Below are 21,328 nucleotides of genomic sequence, written 5' to 3'. Positions count from 1 at the left end.
TGGCTGTCAAACTACTAGTCGGTCCACAGGAGGGTTCTGCACTTTTCTTGGCACCAACATCATTTCTTGGTCAGCTAAACACTAGCCATCGGTCTCACGAAGCTCAACAGAAGCAGAATATCGATGTTTGTCTGACACTGCAGCTGAAGTCAACTGGATAAGAGATCTACTAGACAACATTGGCATGCCTCCAACTCAAACTCCGGAGCTGTATTGTGACAACTTGTCTGCTGTGTATCTTTCTGCAAATCCTACACTGCACAAACAGTCTAAGCATTTCAAGACACACTATCACTATGTCAGGGAACAAGTTGCAGAAGGCTCACTAACGGTTTATCACATTCCGTCGGCTTATCAACTAGCAGATATCTTCACCAAGTCTTTGCCAATTCATGTGTTCAACGATCTAAAGTTCAAACTTGGTGTAGTCTCACCGTCCACACAAAGTTTGAGGGGGGATGTAAAGCAGAACAACACTGCTCTTGTTGTTTTGGTCCAACAATGTAAGAAAATGGGCTTTGTGAATGATGTCCAGCCCATTACGATCATGAGTCGAGAAACACTCTGCAAAGCAAACGGTAACAAAACAGAGCCATGTGCACCTTGCCGTACAGTCAAACCAGTGAAGACAGCTCACTCTACAGCTCACAAAACGCTCCAAACCATGAATAGATTTGTTCCTCTAGGCTCTGCAATCCTCTGCAGATGATGACATGTGTCAGGGATCAACGTAGTTGTTTGTAAACCTAGTCTCTACTATAAATAGATTATGCAATGTAATGAGTGACAATAGGATGGAATAATACTTTTGAGTCACCATCTCTTCTCGTTTACGAGGGTTTATGACTCTTGCTTTCAAGAGCATAGCTAACTCATGTTAGTTGAATGGTTGTAGGCGATCTACTGCAATTTTGTTTCCAGCTGATATAACATTGACGACGTGATGTGTTACATACTTACTAGCTTACATATGTTTAGAAAGAGTGTTCCGCGCAGTACGAGACGAATCTGTATCATCCCAAAATCCGAACGACGTCAAAATACTACATGACAAACCTATCAATGTAATATATATATATATATATATATATATATATATATATATATATATATATATATTATAACGTCAAATTATTAAACCCAATTTCGAAAAAAAAGATGAAAAAAAAACTATAACCTTACCTACCAAAAACATTAACTAATATATAAAGACATACGACTTATGAGTTAGGCCATATATAATATAAAGTGAAACTATATGAATTATGAGTTAGGCTATAAGTATATTCACGCACATACATTACATACAATAATAGTTATATGCATGTCCAAAATATCTGGTGTGCCGGCCACTACCACCAACAAACACTTTTTATGCTTCCCATGAACATGAATTGGTACAATTACGTTAAAACATCACCTAACTATTTGGAATTTTATACTTTCATTATTCTCATGTATATAACTCCAATGAAGATTTAGTTGATATTTCTTCTGTTCCAAAGTACAAAAGCATCCTTTTATATTTAGGCTACTACGTCGATAGATCATATCCATAAGTATAGTGATTCCACACCCCAATCTAATAACATCTGGATATCTCATTTTGAATGTTTTAGTGGACGATCGAGTTCAAGATTGTTCATCACAAAGTATCACGATTGCATAGAGATTCGGTCGAATGCTTAATCAACAAATACAATGAATTGGTACTTTGATCCTGGAAATGAGCATATTCCAACATTGAGTTTCACGAATAAAATACATAAAGAAGAGACAATGTGGCTCTTGTCTCGGTGTAACAACACTTTTCTCGACATAAAAAGATGGTTACCAATACTGTATATGGGGGTATTTAAATAGACACTTATATAAATGAACCCGTCCGCTTTTGAATATCAAAGATTGCTCTAAATACATTTCGGATCATAAACTGGGACATACACCCCTAAAATTGTAACCGTAACCAAATTGAATTTAGGTTCAGTTTGCTTTTTTCTTGTTACAGTGTTTGTTTATCCTTAGTTAATGTGGTTGGGGTTACTAACACTAGTTTTTTTTTCTTTATAACTATTAGTGGTTAGACTTACTATTGATTTTTTTAATCTTAATTTTTAGTGTAGTGTTAGAGCTTAAAGAAAAGATGTTTGTCACGGCATGAGACGTGTTTGAAAGATTTCTATTTCGTACTACAAAAGTCAATACGTTGTCTTTGACTCCGTCTTGTTTTTGGTCATCACGAGCATCCTGACATTTTATTTTATTTTACATCTTCAGTCCATATACACTTATCGTCTGAAATATTGTCAAGAGTCGTGAAACATGTCAATTTTCTTTGTATACACCAGCTTCATTTGTCGTGAACTAGACCATGAAATCTTTGAATCTGTAATAAGTTTAGGTCAACAAAAATTGGTCTTTTCCTCACAAGGTGAAATATTCTTGACGACGTCGTGTCTTAATTTGAACAAGATTTTTTTGCCAAATAGAAATCGCTACTATAAGCTTTTGTAATACGAACTCTATATTCTGACCAAATCAGCCCCGAAAAGCAAGTCCGTTGTAAGTTGTAACATATACGTTTTGTCTTGTGAGATTTATTATTAGACCATAAATAGGGCCAAATGTGAGATGATAAATTTTGAAACTCTAATATGGTACAAGAAAAAAGAAAATGGTTGAGAACACTGACCCAAAATAGTATAAATAATCTGCCAGAAGTTTATCGCTCAATAGTTCCTCTCTGACTTTTTTTTTTCTCACCAACGAACCAGTAACCACCACAAAGAATTGCTAAAACTTATTGGCGTTAATAAAGTTAAATAATCATACTCGCTAGACCATTAGATAATATTGACAAATATTTAGTTATCATAAGCATAAGAGTGTTGACAAAAGGGATTAACCATGATTCTTTAAGATTTCACTACAAAAATGATAGTATAAATTAACATCAAAGTAAGAGATAAATAAATAAAATAAAGAATTAGGTATGATTAGTTATAACTTATGTGCTTGTTACTAGGAATCTTTAGACTATCTTCTCCCTTTGTTAAGAAAACTTCCTTTGGTAGGTATCTATTGTTATCATATCACTTCACAATCAGTCGAGTAATTCATATTATTTAATCAACGCTGAATCAATAATAAAAGGGATTTGAGGTGATACATAGGTCGTGCTTACGTAGTGAGTGAACTCTCATATACATATCGTTGAGAACTTTACTTTTTAGTGTCCATGTTTAAGAAAATAAGTTAGATGATTATTTTTTCCAATGATATCACGTGGGTAATAGAGATACCGACGAATAAGATAAATGTGAATTTTGTTATAAAGAATATAAAAATATATCTCGTTAACTTACTTAATATGAAATAAAAATTGCCATACTATATATAACATGAAATTCTGTGAGACCTGTTTTTTGTTTTTGTTTTTTTTTTTTTTTGTTTTTTGTTTTTTTTACCTTTTGTTCTTTAGTAATTTCAACTACTAAATATCCATAAAGTAGGATTAAAACTCGTAATGTAAAATATAAATTTGAAAAATGTCAGTATAAATTTTCCTCTCTTTATTATGATATTAAATGATACACTATGTTTAGCAAAAATGATGTTCATATAGAACAAAGCACATGGATGTTCACTTAATCAGCATAATGTGATTAAAGTGTAATTTGACGTCAGTTTATTTTCTAAGATTCATACTTCTATGGAAGTTTGATCATCATCAAACTGCTACCAACAAATTCAAACTCTTTAGAACCCAACAGTTCATCTTACACTTTTTTAGAACAATCTTTATTTTGTTTATCTGTTGAAACTATTTTTGCTTAGATTTTGTGTCAAACTAGGTAAATTTCAGTAATATTAAGGAAAAAAAGTCTAATACGCTGAACATTCTCAAAATATTATAAGAACAACGAGGAAATAGATCATCTTTAACTATCGTGAGAAGATCAGTATGAAAATACCTGATTAAAGAGTATGCGATTGAAACCGAAACCAAAGTTAATTGATTCTCGGCATTTTTTTGTTACCTCATATTAACTTCTTGGTCATTTCTTAAATTGGGTCTTGGACATCAGTTGATGATGCGCACACTAGTTTGGCTTCAAAGAGAGTAAACGAAGAAGCTACGAGATTTTTATGAGCTCAAACTGTTCTTGGTGAGTGATAATTAGTTTATCATCTTATCGGTTTCTTACTAATAGCAGAAACTCTCTCACTATTATATAGTCGTTGAAAACAAAGTTTATGCTTTTGCCTTTCTAAAAATGCATATTTATACGCACTACAATTTAATAGAAGAGCCATGCTGCGTTTTGATTATACTCAAAAGTGAATAAGCATAGGCAATACATATGATGTTCTAAAGGGTAGTAGGATGACTCTTTCCCGCTGGGAATCCAATTGTTTGAGCGCAGATCAATGATGTCCCGAACTAGAAATTTTATACGCTTATTAAATTGAGGATGACTTGAAAGACTCTTTAAACGTCTGAAGTAATCGTTGAATATCTGTTTTGAGCTAAAGCCTAAGGATGAACCGACAGATATGGAACCAACAAGCTTTTTGCCAACAGTCTAGAGAAAGACACAGACGGCTTCAAGTTTTTCCTCTGATGGACACGTTTTCTCATCATCCCCCAAAAGGTGCTGTATAATAAAAGCAAGTTAAAATGTGTTCTATGAACCAGGAATCATAGCAGCAATAATAAAAGTTAACCTGAACAATTTGGAGAACAATCTTTTGTGGAATCTTCTGCTTTAAAAACAGCTCACCAACCAAACGAAGATTCCCTAGAGTTCGGAGTTTCAACAACATTTCCTTGTCTTTCCGTTCTTTCTTATCATATGGCGCGTTCATCTTTCCAGTCTCATCGCTTAGTTCATCGGTTCCGTTAAACACCATTTCAACTTTATTCAGCAAAACCTTCATGAATGTGATCTCATGATCATCACTACCCATACGCTCAGGTGGAAACTTAGGCAGTCTGTCATGAATATCATAGCACAATTGAGCGTACATAGCGCAAAAAGTCGGCTCAAGGACGGCATTGTCGAAAATAAGGGTTGCCACACGCTACAGAGAAAAGAAAACACAAAATCATCTTGATTGACGTGCCAGAAGAAACTCCCCATACAAATTCTCCTTAGGTTCGTTGGATACTCAAGTCAACGTTTTATTATGTATATAAAATAATTCCTCCTTATGTATATAAGGGCGTGTACCTTTAAGATATAAGGTGTAATGCAAGAGCGGATAAGATGGCTAGTGAGACGAACATATTTCTCTTCGGCTAACCTGCTCATTATCCTGGCCATGAAAAAAAAAAAAATTACAAGCTATATCTAAACATTTGATGTTTGGAAAATAAATAATGGCTAATTTGAGAAATTAAAGGTTGAAATATTCCGTTAAAAAAAAAAGGTAGCTGAATAGAGGAACTGATTACCAGCTTTTTTCTTCCAAAGCAAATGCGTTATATGTTATCCAATCTTGCAACAGTACTGTAGATCGGAAACAAACCAACGACTCATCATCTTCTATGTTTTTTTCGGTCATCTATGATCTTGATTACGTTTTGGTAAAAAGGCTAGACGAATCTGAAATATATATAGAAACGAGTGGCCAAAGCATGGTGGAAACGTGTCCAATATTGATAATGGGTGAATATTCCCCATGCATCAATGTTTTTGGAAAAATCAGACCTGGATAACTGAATCACCGGTGACCGAAATTTATAGTTTTGTCTTTGGGCTAGTTGAAAATTGGAACAAGTAAAATGTGAAAAAGAAATAAAGATATTACATGCAAGTGTCTTAAATGAATATGAGAGTTACTGGGTTTAGTTCCCCATGTTTCTTATAACTTTCTCATTGACCCACCCACTGTAACTTTTTTTTTTTTTGACGATTGATGTAAACAAAAAATAAAACATGTCAACTATATATCTACTTGCATTTTAACAAAAAAAAAAAAAAAACTATATATCTACTATTTATAAAATTATACTGTAAATAATACTATAATAGTACTTGTTTTTGGAAAATAACAGTTTTTCTTATAACCATGGTTTTAGCTTTGCATGGCTATAATTAAAATCCCATCGACGTTTCGTAGTTAATCTCTAGGATTACTGGATTTGATCTCCAAGTCCAAGCTATATATTCAGAGACTCCAAAATACACCTTATAGTATAAGAAGACCGGAACATCCATACTCAATTTGGCTTTCTTTAACATATATGCGTCAAGATATACTTCATTTAGGCTGTATGGTTTAATTTTTGTTTTGGAATTACAAACATATATCAAAAGCTTCTAAACTTTACAGAGGAATAATACTGATTATTTTCACTGTGAATACATTTATACACAAAAAAGCATAAATGAAGGAGGATTTTGCTGTTGAATCAGCATGATTAGAGCATAAAGAAGAAGAGAGACCAATGATCAATATGTATCATTATATATCATACAAATTAATTAGTCTAATTAGTACGTGTATGTCAAACTATAACACATCACGTAGATGCAATATACAATCAAATACATAACTAGTTAAAGAAAAAAAGAAGAATAATCTTTGGGGAATTTTCACCCATTATCAATATTGTGGTACTTAAACCAACTCTGAACATAATGGTGAGCTCATGGTCGAGACGCAGCCTTTAAGGCGATCGATAATTACAATCTTTGTCTTCGTGAGGCTTGCGTGTTAAGTTAAAGACAGTCCTTCTTTGACACACTCGTCGAACTTCTCTAGCACCGCCACCATTTTTACGGATTCTCTGACCAACACCTCTTGATTAAATGAGCTAGAGCGCAGGTTGACAGCTCGTTGGGAATGGCGGTCTCTCGTTCTGCCCTTTAAAAAAACACCAAAAATTTTTAAAACCCTTGCCGCCTTCTTCAGCTTCCTCTATTTCAGGTTTGATCACTAGAAATGATTTTACTGAATCATTGATTTGGAAATCTAAAACAAAATCATTTGTTATTGAATCCTTAATTTTAAAACTGTTGTTGAAATCTTATGATTTGCAGATGGATTTGTCCACCACCCTACGGTAACCATTCAGACCCATAATTTTTTGGAAAAGAAAAAAAAAATCAAGATCCAATAAACCGTGATATTACTTAAAATTTTTGTATATTCATAAAAACCATGAACCAGAAAACACCAATAAAACTTCATTAATCAATTTATAGAAAAGGTGCCCTAACTATTTCCCGGTGGGAACCCAATTGTTGGAGCGCAAATCAATGAGATACTGAACCACAAATGCTGATTGCAAAACCAACCGAGGATGTTTTAACAAATTCTTTAAACGTTTGAAACACTCATCGTTGGTCTGTCTATCAAGCACTTTGCCCACAGTGTGGAGAAAGAGACTAACTGCTTCGAGTTTCTCCTTCGGTGGACACATTTTCTTATCATCCCCCAACAGCTTCTGTATAGTAAAAGTAAATTCAATTATACAACCTAAGCAAAACATAACTTGCAAAGTTACGTAACTTATCTTAAGTTAACCTTAATAATGCGCTGAACTATCCATTGCGTAACCATCCTCAACTTAAAAAGCTCACCAACCAAACGAAGATTTCCTAGAGTCCGGAGGTTCGACAATATTTCCTTGTCCTCCCGTTCTGCCTTATGATCTGGCGAGTCCATCTTTCTAATCTCCTCACTCAACTCGTCAGCTCCCTCGAACACGGTTTGACATAAATTCAACAAAATCCTGTTGAATGTGATCATCTCACTTTCTCCATGCTTTGCAGGACGAAAGCTAGGGAGTTTGTCATGTATATCATAGCACAACTGAGCGTACATAGGACAAAAGGTCGGCTCAAGAACAGCTTTGTCGAAGATAAGGGTCACCATATCCTACAGATGAACCCATGAAAGAAAAAGGTTAACTAATCAGCCATTATGACATAACCAAGCAAGATACGTAAAGAACATGTAGTAAACCAAAAGTCACTAAATATAGTTCGATTTTAATATATATAGAAAATACAAAAATAATTATTTCTTCTAGTTCTTCAACAAAAGTTTCCAAAACAAACTAAAAAAATCTAAATTTCAACACCAAACCAAAAAAAGATTGGGTAATGGTTCAGATTTCTCTCCTAGTTTAAACATCTGAAACGAATAAATGGAATGCCTAACATAAAATATACTTATAAATAAACAAAAAAATTAAACTTAATATGTGCCTTAAGATGAGACCATGCACCTTTAATATATCAGATGTGATGCAAGTGTTGATAAGTTGGCTCTTGAGACAACTATATTTCTCTTCCGCTAGTGAGTTCATTATCCTGGCCAAACAAAGTATAAAAGCTAAATCTTTTAGATGTTTGCATACGTACAGTATAATAAAATAAAATCGATGCTGATTTGAGAAATCAAAATCAAAGTCTATATATCACAAAATCTCCTACAAAAAAATGTAGCGGAGGGAGGAATCAATTACGAGTTTTTTTCTTCCGAAGCCCATGCTTTGAATGTTATCCAATCCTGCACCAATATTGCAGATCGAAAACTAACCAACTTAGCATCTTTCATGTTTTTTTCTGTCATTTATGATCGTTGTACGTTATAAAACAAAGACTAGAAGAGTCTAAAATATATAAGAAATGAATATAGCCAATGCATGGTGGAAACGATTCCAAAACTGATAATGGATGAATGTTCCCCATGCGTCAGTAATGCTAATAAATAACCGGACCTAGAAAACTGAATCGTCGGTGACCGAAATTTATATTTCTAATAAACTGACGTTTTGGCATTTCTACACATCTTAAAAAAAGAGTTTGGTTTTTATTTATAAATTTTTTTTTGGTAAATAAAGAAAATAGAAACCATTAATCAATTTTTTAGGAACAAAAATAAATTGTAGAACATTAATTTATTAGAAATATAGGGATTAGTTTTGTTTTTGAAACTAGTTGAATAGTGACATTCTATACAAAACACATATGTTTCATTCCATTAAAACAGAACACAATATATAAAGTAAGAACCATAGTTTAAAATACAACAAAGATAGGCAATCCCCAAAGCCAATACAACAAAGAGATAGAGGTAAATTTGATCATTCCCGCTTATCTGACTTCAAGAGAAGAATCACTAGGTAGATTAGATCTAAAGAATATTATTCTTCAACGAATCGTCTACTTGATTGTAACATGCAGGTAAACCGTAAACCGTAAATCTAAAGTATTTTGTTTTCGTAGAATAATACAACACCAAAAGTCTATTTCGCGACACTTAAATATTATTTTATTTTGTAACTTCCTTTAAAATGAGAGACCAATGATTAATAAGTATAATTTTTACTCCTATAACATACAAATTAATTAGCCTAAATACGTGTATATCAAATCATAACATCACATAGATGCAATATACAATCAAATAACTAGTGAAAGAAAAAGAAGAATTGTAACTTTGGAATGAGATCAGGTTATAGATACTTAACACAAGTTTGATCTACTATGCATTTACAGGAACAGAGGAGGAAGTAAATGGTGAGCTAATGGTCGAGACGCAGCCTTTAAGTCGATCTAGAATTGCGTTCTTTGTCTTTGTGAGGCTTGCGTGTGATGTCAAAGGCAGTCCTTCTTTGACACACTCGTCGTACTTCTCAAGCACCGCTACTATGTTTGAGAAGTCTGGCCGCTTCGAGGGATTCTCTGACCAACACCTCTTGATTAAGTGAGCTAACGCAGGTTGGCAGCTCGCTGGCAATGGTGGTCTCTCGTTCTATATTATAAATAACTGAAAAATTCAGTAACTTGTATCCCAAGAAACAAAACAACAATCTTTAATCTTAATCACAAACACTTCTTCACGGTGGTAAGTGATGAATAAAAGACTGACCTTTTCAGCGACTGCAAATGCGGCTTGCACGGGAGTCATACCTTGGAACGGAAGCAATGCAGTGGTGAGTTCCCATAGAACGATGCCAAAGCTATAAACGTCAACTTTTCTAGTGTAAGGCTTCTCTTTGATCATCTCTGGAGCCATCCATCGATACGTTCCCATATTACCCTTGGCCTCTCTGCATTGCGTCTCAAGACAAGAAGTCCCAAAGTCTGCAACTTTAACCCTCATTTCGTCATTCAAAAGCAAATTGTTGGACTTCAGGTCTCTGTGGATAACACCTTGTGAGTGAAGATACTCCATTCCTCTTGAGATGTCTAGGGCCAGTCTCAGTACGGTCTCGATCGAGAGTGAGTAAGGCTCTTTCTTGTTTAGGTACATTCGGAGGTTTCCTTGTGACATGTACTCTGTTATTATGCAGTATACCGGCGGTTTCTTGCACGCTGCTATGAACTATATACCAAAATAAGAATACAATTAGTGAAACTCTCATAATACAAAACAAAATTTAAAGGTTAGAGAGACAGATATGCTCTAGCTCTAAAGACAAAATCTTTGCTCTGTTTTTTTCTTTTTGTACTCCCACCAAGATTGTAAATCTTTATAATGAATGGTTTACACTTTGAGAATAACATGAAGAATTCAAACCTGAACGATGTTAGGGTGAAAGAGACGAGAAAGCAGAGCAACCTCGGACTTAAATTGTTGTTCGAGCTTAGTCCTTGTCTCTTCTTTGTGTGTTGCGATCCTCACCATCTTCACGGCGACGGCTCTTTGTTTGTAGATCCCTCTGTAAATTCTCGAGTGTGCTCCCGAGGCAAATTTGTTTCCGATAAAGAGCTGAGAAAGATCTGCGGTCCATTCCTCTCTTTCGCCTTTAGACGCTTCCCATGTCTCCACGTTCTCGGACTCGAGGATCATAGACCAAGATTCCATACTGTCGAATCTCTTCTTCTCCATCGTCTCTGCTTCTGCATACCGGTTGGTTTTAGAGGAAGACGGATGAGAGGGTAAAGGCGGGAGGGAAGGCTCTGGTGGTAATTTGGATCTTAGAGACCACCGTATACGAAACGGATTGAAACAAGAACTTGACATGGTAAATCAAGTAGAATTTTTTTGGCTTGGATCACAAGGTAGGTTTTGAAAAGCAGAGGATCTTAGGGTTAAAGATGTGTTAAACTAAGGTATTTCCTTCTGAAAGTATGAATAGATTTCAGGAAGTGCATGAACTGATTCAAAAACATGGGTTCGATAGGATCTCCCGAGAATTTAGCCGCCGTGTCATTAATTTTCTCGGGGAAACAAAAACAAAATCAGGGAAAAGAAGAGAAAAAGAACCCAACAAAGAAGTTTTGAAAACAGAAGAGACTTAATGTCAAAAGGATGAGACTTTTACAGGAAGGAAGCAGAAACAAAGAAGGAAACAAATGGGTTTGATCATCGTCTGTTTTTTTTTTTTCGTTGCCTCGTAGAAGAACAATGATGAAACTTTCCGGGAAACTTTTCCGGGGGAAAAAGGACACGAGAAGAAAAAAAGCACCAGAAAGTTTTGGATACAAGTTGAGTTTTGGAAGTTGAAGAAGAAACCAAGTGAATAAGGAACGGATCCAAAGTATGAAAGAGATTTTCAAAGGTTTCTCGTGATTGCTTCGTTCAAAAGTTTGCCTTTTAATAGAGAAAGAGTTTATATTTATAGAGATTATAAATTACTCTTTTTCTCTTTGAGAACATATCAAATCGTGTTCGGTTCGTGTTTAGTTTTAGGAGTATATTATATTGTCTCGTTATCGTAGTCAATGCCAAATCGCCATGGTAACGAGTCGCCAAGTTACCGACTTATAAATTGCTTCATCTTATTGGATCGATCATGAATAAATAAAAAAATAATAACAATAGATTTTATTTGGATATAATTTTGGACTAAATTCACGGTTATTTACACAAATATATCTCAAGGAACCATTCTTATCCAGCTATCCAGTCAAAAATATTTTAATTATTCGTTAAATAACCTAGAAAATTACATAGAGTACGGTATTCATCAACTTCGGAAAAAAAAAATCACTAGACTGCTACAATACTGTATTTGTTCCAACATCAGTTTTATTTGGTATTTTTATTAAGATTTTATTAAGATGAAATATACATTTGTCTCTTTACATTAATTTAACCTTTTTTTTTTGTCATCGATTTGTAATATACATTGAATTGTTTTAGTAGATACAATAAAGTGAATAAGTATCCTGATCCATTCACACCATGAATCCTTTTGTCGGCTCCATTCCATTGCATGGATCTAACACTACTACACTAGGGAAGATATATAATTACATCGTAACACAAAACGACCAAACCATATACTAATTCTCGATCATTGTTGTTTAATTTATAGTATGATAAAATCATATCAAACTTAGAAACACTATCATTCACAGTTTCTAATCTCTGTATTTTATTCCTTAAACCATATAATAAAAGATGATATAAGGCTTATATATCATAAACTAAGTTAGTTTATAATCTATTTCATACAAAAGTTACCTAATAAGTAATAATTAACTTTATTTAATGATTCGGCAATGTGTGAGAGTGGAAGTAAAACTGTGCAAACAAAAAAAAAGCGAAAAATATTTACATCTGTACTTGGCGACAAATAATATTTGTGAAAGAAAACAATCCGTGAGTGAGGCAATTCGTTGCCTTTTCGTACTAAATAATTTAAATCTTACAGATCATACAACATCATGTATTTTACCAAGTGGATTCTTACACGTGGCAGTGTCTTAACGGAACCACGTGGAAGCTGACTAGCTGTAGAAGCTATCCAGAACAAGGAATTATTATATTATCTAGGCGGGCCTAAATAATTCTCAATTTGGGCTAAAATCTGTAGGCCCATTATCTAACATCTTCGTGTTTCACTTTCACCAAAACGTACACTCAAAAATCCAACGGCCCAGAATCGATCTCACGACTAAAAGTAAAATGAATAATAGAGAGACAGAACAACAACAAGTTGAGCTAGGGTTTCTAATTTCAAAACCCCCTCACTGAGGCTCATCTTGTTCTAGCATCTTCTTCTTCTTCTTCCCTTAAAGTATTCAACTTTATCTGAATTTGAACATTTCCTTCTCTTTCATTTCTCTGCCTTTCGATCTGTAAGCATCTGGGTTTCTCCCTTTCTCCATCTATTCATCGGATTTTGGGTTAAAGTTTGAAGCTTTTTTGGGGAAGGGGTTGAAAAATGGGGAAATCTGGAGGAAGGAAGAAGAAGAGTGGAGGTAGTGGTGGTGGTGGTTCGAATTCGAATTCGAATCAGGTGAATTCATCTGAAGCTTCTTCAGGATTATCCAAACCGTCAACGACTGTTGTTAACGGTGGTGTTGATTTCGACGCTTCGGTATTCTTGAAACGAGCACACGAGCTTAAGGAAGAAGGTAATAAAAAGTTTCAAGCAAGAGATTACGTTGCTGCTCTTGAGCAATACGAGAATGGGATTAAGCTTATTCCTAAGAGTCACCCAGATAGAGCTGTGTTTCATAGCAATAGAGCTGCTTGTTTGATGCAGATGAAACCTATTGATTACGAATCTGTTATTTCTGAATGTTCTATGGCTCTTAAAGCTCAGCCTGGTTTTACTCGTGCTTTGCTTAGAAGAGCTAGAGCTTTTGAAGCTGTTGGCAAGTTTGATTTAGCTGTTCAGGATGTTAATGTTTTGTTGGGTTCTGATCCTAATCATAAGGATGCTGGTGAGATTTCTAAGCGTTTGAAAACTGCTTTGGGTCCTCATCAAGATTTGCAGAGCCGTCCTTCACCTGCGGCTCTTGGTGCCTCGGCTGCTTTAGGTGGTCCCATTGCTGGACTTGGTCCTTGTTTACCTTCTCGTAATGTTCACAAAAAGGGAGTTACTTCGCCTGTTGGGTCTGCTTCATTGCCTAATGCTACTAATGGTAAGGTAGAGAGGTCACAGGTGGTCAGTCCTGTGACTGAAAATGGCGGTTCTGTTGGGAGTAAGGGGCAGGCGTCGAGAGTTGTGTTGAAGCCGGTTAGTCATACTCCGAAAGGGTCGAAGGTGGAGGAGTTGGGATCTTCATCTGTGGCGGTTGTTGGGAAGGCTCAAGAGAAGAGGATTAGGTGGAGGCCGTTGAAGTTTATGTATGATCATGACATAAGGTTAGGTCAGATGCCTGTGAACTGTAGGTTTAAGGAACTGAGAGAGATTGTGAGCAGTCGTTTCCCATCTTCGAAGGCGGTTTTGATCAAGTACAAGGACAATGATGGAGACTTGGTGACTATTACTTCTACCGCAGAGCTGAAGTTGGCGGAATCTGCTGCTGATAGTCTTTTGACTAAAGAGCCTGATACTGATAAATCTGATTCTGTTGGGATGTTGAGATTGCATGTTGTTGATGTAAGTCCTGAGCAAGAGCCGATGTTGCTTGAGGAAGAGGAGGAAGAAGTGGAAGAGAAGCCTGTTGTAGAAGAAGTCGTATCATCTCCTACCGAGTCAGTATCGGAAACAGAGATTAACAGTGAGAAGACGGATAAGGAAGTTGAAAAGGAGAAAGCGAGTTCTTCTGAGGATCCTGAGACCAAGGAACTGGAGATGGACGACTGGTTGTTTGATTTTGCTCATCTCTTCCGCACTCATGTTGGTATTGACCCTGATGCTCATATTGACTTGCATGAGTTGGGAATGGAACTTTGCTCAGAGGCGCTTGAAGAAACAGTGACAAGCGAAAAAGCTCAACCACTATTCGATCAAGCTTCCGCTAAGTTCCAGGAAGTTGCTGCGTTAGCTTTCTTCAACTGGGGAAATGTTCACATGTGTGCTGCTAGAAAGAGGATTCCTTTAGACGAATCCGCTGGGAAAGAAGTGGTTGCGGCACAGCTTCAAACTGCTTACGAGTGGGTGAAAGAGAGATACACATTGGCAAAGGAGAAATATGAACAGGCCCTCTCAATCAAACCAGATTTTTACGAGGGTTTGCTTGCATTAGGACAGCAGCAGTTTGAAATGGCGAAGCTACACTGGTCTTACTTGCTAGCTCAGAAGATTGATATCTCAGGTTGGGATCCATCAGAAACCTTAAACCTCTTTGACAGCGCAGAGGCGAAGATGAAAGATGCTACAGAGATGTGGGAGAAGCTTGAAGAGCAGAGGATGGATGATCTTAAAAACCCGAATTCGAACAAGAAAGAGGAAATCTCAAAGAGGAGAAAGAAGCAAGGAGGAGATGGGAACGAAGAGGTTTCAGAGACAATTACTGCTGAGGAAGCAGCAGAGCAAGCGACTGCAATGAGATCACAGATCCATCTGTTTTGGGGAAACATGCTGTTCGAAAGATCTCAAGTTGAATGCAAAATCGGGATGGATGGTTGGAATAAGAATCTTGATTCAGCTGTTGAAAGATTCAAACTTGCAGGTGCTTCTGAAACGGACATAGCAACTGTTGTCAAGAACCATTGTTCCAATGAAGCTGAAGCTACTGAAGGAGGTAATGAGAAAAAGGTACCTGCACCTTGAAACCCTTAATTCTTTAACAAGATATCTGAACTCAAGAGCTAAAAAAACAGAACCCGATTCTCGCATAATGAATGGTTGTGTAACTGGAAAATGAACCCTGAAAATGTAGACTGCTGGATCTTGCTTGATTTGATGATTCACAGATGGTTCTTTCAAGTTTATCTTCTTCACCTCAAAGGTGATAAATTTTCCAGGGTATTTGTTGTGTTAGATAAATTTGTAAACTCTGTTTAAGTTTCAACCTTTTTAATCTTTGTGTCGTTTTTGCTTTGGTGATTGATTTATTATGAACTTGCTTCTTGTTATCTAAGGAGAAAAGCTTTTTAATCTTCATTAGTGTTAGAAGTTATGAGACAGAGTGTTCTGTTCTTTACTTGATTTGATGATACACACATCAGAACTTTTAGAAATCAGATTATTATTATTATTATTATCTTCCATAAACATAAGCACCCCACACTTGAAACACACCAATTGACCAAACAATTAATCACCAGATTATTAGATATGTAAACACTAATACCAGTCTGAACTTATTGACATAACATAACACAAACTCATACTTCTTTCTTCTGTTCCACTTAAACCTCAAATCCGCGTTTTAGAAAGTCTCTACGGCTGCTGTTGGAGTCAATTCTGTAACTGCAGAAGCATTCTTCATGGCCTCGAACCGTGGCTCCTTTGGCTGAAACTTGACCCCTGCGTAGAGCTTCATGTAGTCATCAAAGACGAAACTTGGGTAGTCGGAATCTTTCTCGACGAGTGATGTAGCTGGAGAGATCTCGGCATCACTTGCCGGGTTGTAGAACGATGCAATGGACATTCTGTTTCCTTCTTTTTGAGTCACCACACGGTGCATCACACTCTTGTACTTGCCGTTGGTTATCACCTACACTCAATCAAGATTATCCATATTCAGGTTAAACAAAAAATCTCATCAAACCAAGACTAAACCAAAACCCAATTTCAATACCAAAACATTGGTTTTGAAAATGTCGTGTGAACATGACTTACCTCAAGTTGGTCACCAAGATTAATGACAATGGAGTGGTTGAGGGGAGGAACATCAATCCAGTCACCATCTTTAAGAAGCTGGAGACCACTGACCTTGTCGTCTTGAAACAACAAGATGATGCCTCCTGCATCAGTGTGGGCCCTAAGACCTTTGATCATCTCTGGTTTAGGACATGGTGGATAGTTGCTCACCTTTGTCCCAAACGTTGGACCTTTTGTTCCACGAAACGCTTTCTTCAAATACCCTTTCTCTAACCCTAGGTTCTCACACAATAGATCCAACAAATCCTCAGCAAGATTCTCCAATCTCTCCCCAAAGTCTTTCATGGGCGTCCTGCCAAAACAAAAAGCAAAAAACATTTTTACTATTTCAATTGAATATATTACATATTTACCAAAAAATAATATTTTTTGACTATGCAAGTATCCCAGCAAGTAAAATAATGCTCTTACCCAATAAAATATCACAAAAGTAAAAAAATCTGAACTCATGCATGTGAGAAAAAATATTTAAAAAAAAAAAGTTCAAACTAAAGGTAAAAGTGGTAGAGTGGATTACTGAAATTTGGTATAGTGAAATTTATGATTATTATTTTATAGAAGATATAAAAACTCATATATTATTTGTGTTAAAAAAAAATTTTATGATGTACCTGTATTCATCAGACATATCAGAAATGTCACTGAGATTTGATTGAGGGAGGTGACGAACATAGAAAGTGCTTTCCCAATCGACATCTTCGACTTCTGTCTCAAGTTTATCCAAACCTTTGGACTTGAGCATGTCATTGAACTTTTGTTCTTGATATGTCTTGTAATGTCCCTTTGTCATCTTCTCGATCTTGTCCATTAAGTCATGTGGTATTCCATGGTTCATTATCTGAAAGATTAAATTAATTAACCCCAAATTAACAAAATAAAAGTTCCACATTCCCACTAAGAGCTAGCTATAATCAAACCATGAATTGTGTATGTACCTCAAAGAAGCCCCAGTTTTCACAAGCTTCATTGATTAAAGCCATGGTTTGGTCTCTCTCTTCACCATCGAGCTTGGACAAGTCTACCACTGGAAACGTCATGTTCTTCTCCATCTTCCTCTCTCTCTTCTTTGAAAGTACTCTATTTGAAGTTGCAAGTTGTGTGTTGGTTGATTGCTTTGATGTGAGACTTAGTGAAGGAGAGAAGGTTGCTATTTATAGGCGCAAATGAGGGAAATTGGATTTAAACTAAAATAAATATATTAAAAAATTGTAAAAAAAAATATGTGATAGTCATAGTCATAAGATAAGATGTATAATTGTTTCATTCAAATTGATATAAGAAAAAAGAAAGAAGAAGTTAAAAGTAAAAGAAACAGGAGTTCGTGGAGCATGTATGTGAGCACATCTATCGTGGACCCCTACCCTCTCTTTCTTTATGAGATTGATTCATTTGGCATTTTCCTTTTGGGGTCTCTCTTTATATGCACTTCAATTGGTTTCTTTTCTCTTCCCATTTTCGAATTATAAAATTGGTAATAGTTAGAATGGTTACAAATAAGAAAATTGCATAGGATCTTCAAGTATTTTAAGATAGCTCTAAATTACAAGTCTATTTGAGCCATCTTTCACGTCATAAGTTCAAAACCAAATCGAAGAATAGTTTATTCCAAAGTAAGAAGACTAGTTCTATCACTTGCATTTTTCATCTTCAAGATACACAAATTATTTTACATTTTCTTGAAACTGCCTTCTTCAAACTGTTGTAATATAGTAGTACTCTGCGGTTCATATCAAATGTGTAACGCCTTGTTTTAATTTTGGCTTTGTAACACCGTCCAACTTATAAAGATTAGTATTTTTTTGACATCTAATCTGTAATCCCGTAAAAATCGTTTAATTTGTCTATTTTATTACTCATCACCATAAATTGTCTTGTATGTTTTGTTTTGTTTTGTATATTTATTGAAACTTATCTTTTGAGATTATCTATAATAAAGTTGTGTTAGACTACCCATGCCACTTGTTCTAGTTTTTTTTTTTTTTTTTTTTTTTTTTTAAAGTTGCATGTGAAAATAAAACAAATCTTAAATCAGTGATAATAAACGATGATAATGATAGCATGTTGTTATCATTTTCCGAAAGTAGTTCTTGCAAAATAGTTTTGTTAGATAAAGCCATAAAGGACGCAAAACAAATTAGAAAGCATATACAATGGGATATAACTATCAAATTTAACATGGTGGCTTGTTTGATATATTCTTGCTTCGCCACCTTTTGATATATCAATTCATCTTTAAGTTCCTCCACACTTTGGAGGAATACTACGTTGATCTGATGTTTCATAATTAAAGTATATAAGTCAAATAACTATATACAGAATTAAATTTATCGAATATTCCAAAACTCTATTTTGAAGGTAAGCAAATGGTACACAAACCATAAATATTACTTCTTTCTTTTCACTTAATTAAAACCTTTTTTCTAACTCAATAATGCACCCAAAAATATTACAACCGTAAGCCGTCGTACGTATATATAATATAAAATGTTATTACGTTAACTATTGAATACAAAATGTCTCTTTCACTCTCTTCCTAATCCCTATCTTCGTAAAAACGTTGACCAGGTGAGAACGAAGACTCCGGTCGTGGCTGCTACCTACTTTTCTCTTTGGAAGATCAAAGACTCCATTCATGCGCGTTATAACTTTTTTATTTTAAAATAATTTTCTAAATTTGGATACGCATGATTATGAATAATGTTTATAGATCTTGATTAAAGTTTGGCTCGAGAAATAAAAATAAAGGAAAGAAAGAAGTTTAAAGTGTGCATTCGAAACAGTTTAATATAATATTCGTAATCATGTGTGTGTACGCACATAATTTATAATTTGATTACCAAAAGATGTAATATGGTGGATACAACAACAACGAGAAGCAAAAAATTAACATAAATAGTATGATTTTAAATGTGGATTAGGCTTCAGAAGACACATTGAAGATCTCTCAACCACCAATGTTCCCCTCTACCCTATATATTTTACTACTTCATGCGAATTTGGTTCAATCTTTTTTTGTTCAATTTAATCCTTTTTTAAATTTTTTGTGTAATCTAGTTGATGATATATAGAATATTCTGTATCCATTTAAATTCAGAATAAGATTACCCAAAAAATTAATTATACGTAAAGAATATTTTGTTGATCTCGTGTATATAGATTAAGAGATGCACTATTAAACGTTTTCGATATTATAAACGAGCGCAAATTAACGTGTAATGTTCACCGACTGACTTCTTGGTAATTTTGAAATCAATCCGAAAGTCAATAGGTGTTGATTAGATGCTTTGCCGCATCTCTCTTGATTTCTTTTCGTGAAAAATATTTTAAGAAAATTGTTGTTTCACTACAATAGAACTAGCTAAGTAAAACTTATATATTTGATATATAATACGTCTTTAATTTTCCTTTCTCGAATTAGACTATTACTTGTATTTTGTCATTGCCGACTACTTTTATAATGCGGATCGTGTTTATGCATCTACTACTACAATCATGCACATGTACGTGTCTGCTGGAACATTAATACCTTACGAAAAGAAAAACAATGAGATGCTAGTAAAGTAATAACAGTCGTTATTGGTTAAGGAAAATAAAATGCTTCTAAAAATTACATTCCCCAAACTCTTATTCAATAGTGCACGCTCAATATTCTCCGGCATCAAGTCTAGTCATTAGTCAACTAATGTACATGAAATTTTATCGATGTATTAATAAATTCATATTAGTCTTCCTCCTTGACGTTAGCTTCAATCACAAATTTTTATATTGTGTTAAGTGTCTGCTAGACATCAATTGACGATTAATAATAAACGCAATAAGATGATCTTGACCTTATACATAAACGTAAATGAGACATCAGAATTTAGTTGGCCTTTATTAATAGATTGATGACGAAGTATATATAATGTGTAATCTACAAAATCTCTTTCTTTATTCCTTTAAGAGGTCAGAGTTTTTTTGGTCAATTGGTTATACTTACGAGTGGTTGAAAGCATAGCGTACGACAAATCAAATCACACAAATTAGGTTATATCACAAGAGGAAATGTATCAGGTTCATGAACTTCCCATATCTTCCTTTTTTTTTCTTTTTGAATTACTCATTTACGTCACGATTCAGCATATTTGTAAAAGTTAATATATGCATTTCTATATCTCTATAAAGCACGAGGTTAATATTGAATAATGGGATTTTTTCTTTTTCGAAATTAGGCCTAGGCATAAAAACCGTACACTAGGCCTGGGCATTCGGTTAACCATTCGGTTTCGGTTCGGTTGTATTCGGTTTCGGTTATTTTGGATATAGTAATATAGTAACCATTTGGATATTTTTGAAATTTCGGTTCGGTTCGGTTCGGTTTCTTTCGGTTCGGTTTCGGTTTGGTTATTTAAATAAATAACCATAACTAACATAAATTATATTAACATTAACCAAATAAACCAAATATAACCAAAACTAACCGAATATAACCAAAATTAACCAAATATACAATAACAAAAATACAAAAAAGGGAAAAATATGGATTCAATTTTACAAAATAGTATTTAACTTTGTAAATTCAAAATAATAACATTTACATATATTGATTATTTAAAATATTTAATTGTTTTAAATCTAGAAATAATTTATATTTTAAGTTTATTTTATAGTTTTGCATAATATTAAGTATATAATATTTGATATCTTCTAGGTTTTCGGATATTTCGGTTAACCATTTAATTGTCGGTTCGGTTCGGTTCGGTTTCGGTTAGTTTGGATATAGATTTTTACTAACCATTCGGGTATTTGAAAAATTTCGGTTCGGTTCGGTTTGGTTTTTTTCGGTTCGGTTTCGGTCGGTTATTTGGTTAT

General features: G+C 34.8%; 5 protein-coding genes across 5 annotated transcripts; 1 reads left to right on the top strand and 4 right to left on the bottom strand.

Annotated features, from left to right (window-relative positions):
- Nucleotides 1-4,213: 4,213 nt before the first annotated feature.
- On the bottom strand, nt 4,214-5,592 carry LOC104703847 (eukaryotic translation initiation factor-like). The gene is made up of 4 exons (XM_087457619.1): nt 5,459-5,592; nt 5,235-5,319; nt 4,729-5,085; nt 4,214-4,658 (listed from the first exon to the last, which is right to left on the bottom strand). The coding sequence occupies exons 1-4, from the start codon at nt 5,566-5,568 to the stop codon at nt 4,587-4,589; spliced, it is 624 nt and encodes a 207-aa protein (XP_087313745.1). The 5' UTR covers nt 5,569-5,592; the 3' UTR covers nt 4,214-4,586.
- A 1,556-nt stretch (nt 5,593-7,148) lies between these two features.
- Nucleotides 7,149-8,613, bottom strand: LOC104703846 (eukaryotic translation initiation factor-like). Its single transcript, XM_010419932.3, has 4 exons — nt 8,483-8,613; nt 8,243-8,327; nt 7,537-7,890; nt 7,149-7,456 (listed from the first exon to the last, which is right to left on the bottom strand). The coding sequence occupies exons 1-4, from the start codon at nt 8,587-8,589 to the stop codon at nt 7,229-7,231; spliced, it is 774 nt and encodes a 257-aa protein (XP_010418234.3). The 5' UTR covers nt 8,590-8,613; the 3' UTR covers nt 7,149-7,228.
- Nucleotides 8,614-9,268: 655 nt separating this feature from the next.
- Nucleotides 9,269-11,719, bottom strand: LOC104703844 (serine/threonine/tyrosine-protein kinase HT1). Its single transcript, XM_010419931.3, has 3 exons — nt 10,543-11,719; nt 9,892-10,347; nt 9,269-9,774 (listed from the first exon to the last, which is right to left on the bottom strand). The coding sequence occupies exons 1-3, from the start codon at nt 10,987-10,989 to the stop codon at nt 9,505-9,507; spliced, it is 1,173 nt and encodes a 390-aa protein (XP_010418233.1). The 5' UTR covers nt 10,990-11,719; the 3' UTR covers nt 9,269-9,504.
- Nucleotides 11,720-12,858: 1,139 nt separating this feature from the next.
- LOC104703843 (protein CLMP1) lies at nt 12,859-15,750 on the top strand. Its single transcript, XM_010419930.3, has one exon. The coding sequence runs from the start codon at nt 13,139-13,141 to the stop codon at nt 15,419-15,421; it is 2,283 nt and encodes a 760-aa protein (XP_010418232.2). The 5' UTR covers nt 12,859-13,138; the 3' UTR covers nt 15,422-15,750.
- Nucleotides 15,751-15,822: 72 nt separating this feature from the next.
- On the bottom strand, nt 15,823-17,864 carry LOC104703842 (1-aminocyclopropane-1-carboxylate oxidase 2-like). The gene is made up of 4 exons (XM_010419929.2): nt 17,413-17,864; nt 17,089-17,315; nt 16,436-16,769; nt 15,823-16,310 (listed from the first exon to the last, which is right to left on the bottom strand). The coding sequence occupies exons 1-4, from the start codon at nt 17,524-17,526 to the stop codon at nt 16,023-16,025; spliced, it is 963 nt and encodes a 320-aa protein (XP_010418231.1). The 5' UTR covers nt 17,527-17,864; the 3' UTR covers nt 15,823-16,022.
- Between the last annotated feature and the right edge of the window lie 3,464 nt (nt 17,865-21,328).

This window comes from Camelina sativa, chromosome 7 (assembly GCF_030686135.1).
Source record: "Camelina sativa cultivar CO46 ecotype springtype chromosome 7, ASM3068613v1".
NCBI lineage: Eukaryota > Viridiplantae > Streptophyta > Magnoliopsida > Brassicales > Brassicaceae > Camelina > Camelina sativa.
Note: the sequence above shows the minus strand (reverse complement) of the source record. Positions and strands in the feature narration are given on the sequence as shown.

Coding starts and splice junctions, on each gene's coding strand:
- LOC104703847 (XM_087457619.1), bottom strand. CDS start 5,568: ATGACCGAAAAAAACATAGAAGATGATGAGTCGTTGGTTTGTTTCCGA. Junction 5,086..5,234: donor TTACACCTTATATCTTAAAG/GTACACGCCCTT, acceptor TTTTCTCTGTAG/CGTGTGGCAACCCTTATTTT. Junction 4,659..4,728: donor TTGTTCTCCAAATTGTTCAG/GTTAACTTTTAT, acceptor TTTATTATACAG/CACCTTTTGGGGGATGATGA.
- LOC104703844 (XM_010419931.3), bottom strand. CDS start 10,989: ATGTCAAGTTCTTGTTTCAATCCGTTTCGTATACGGTGGTCTCTAAGA. Junction 10,348..10,542: donor TTCACCCTAACATCGTTCAG/GTTTGAATTCTT, acceptor TTTGGTATATAG/TTCATAGCAGCGTGCAAGAA. Junction 9,775..9,891: donor CATTTGCAGTCGCTGAAAAG/GTCAGTCTTTTA, acceptor TTTATAATATAG/AACGAGAGACCACCATTGCC.
- LOC104703846 (XM_010419932.3), bottom strand. CDS start 8,589: ATGACAGAAAAAAACATGAAAGATGCTAAGTTGGTTAGTTTTCGATCT. Junction 8,328..8,482: donor GCTTCGGAAGAAAAAAACTC/GTAATTGATTCC, acceptor TTGTTTGGCCAG/GATAATGAACTCACTAGCGG. Junction 7,891..8,242: donor TCACATCTGATATATTAAAG/GTGCATGGTCTC, acceptor GTTCATCTGTAG/GATATGGTGACCCTTATCTT.
- LOC104703843 (XM_010419930.3), top strand. CDS start 13,139: ATGGGGAAATCTGGAGGAAGGAAGAAGAAGAGTGGAGGTAGTGGTGGT.
- LOC104703842 (XM_010419929.2), bottom strand. CDS start 17,526: ATGGAGAAGAACATGACGTTTCCAGTGGTAGACTTGTCCAAGCTCGAT. Junction 16,770..17,088: donor GATATGTCTGATGAATACAG/GTACATCATAAA, acceptor TTGTTTTGGCAG/GACGCCCATGAAAGACTTTG. Junction 16,311..16,435: donor ATCTTGGTGACCAACTTGAG/GTAAGTCATGTT, acceptor GATTGAGTGTAG/GTGATAACCAACGGCAAGTA.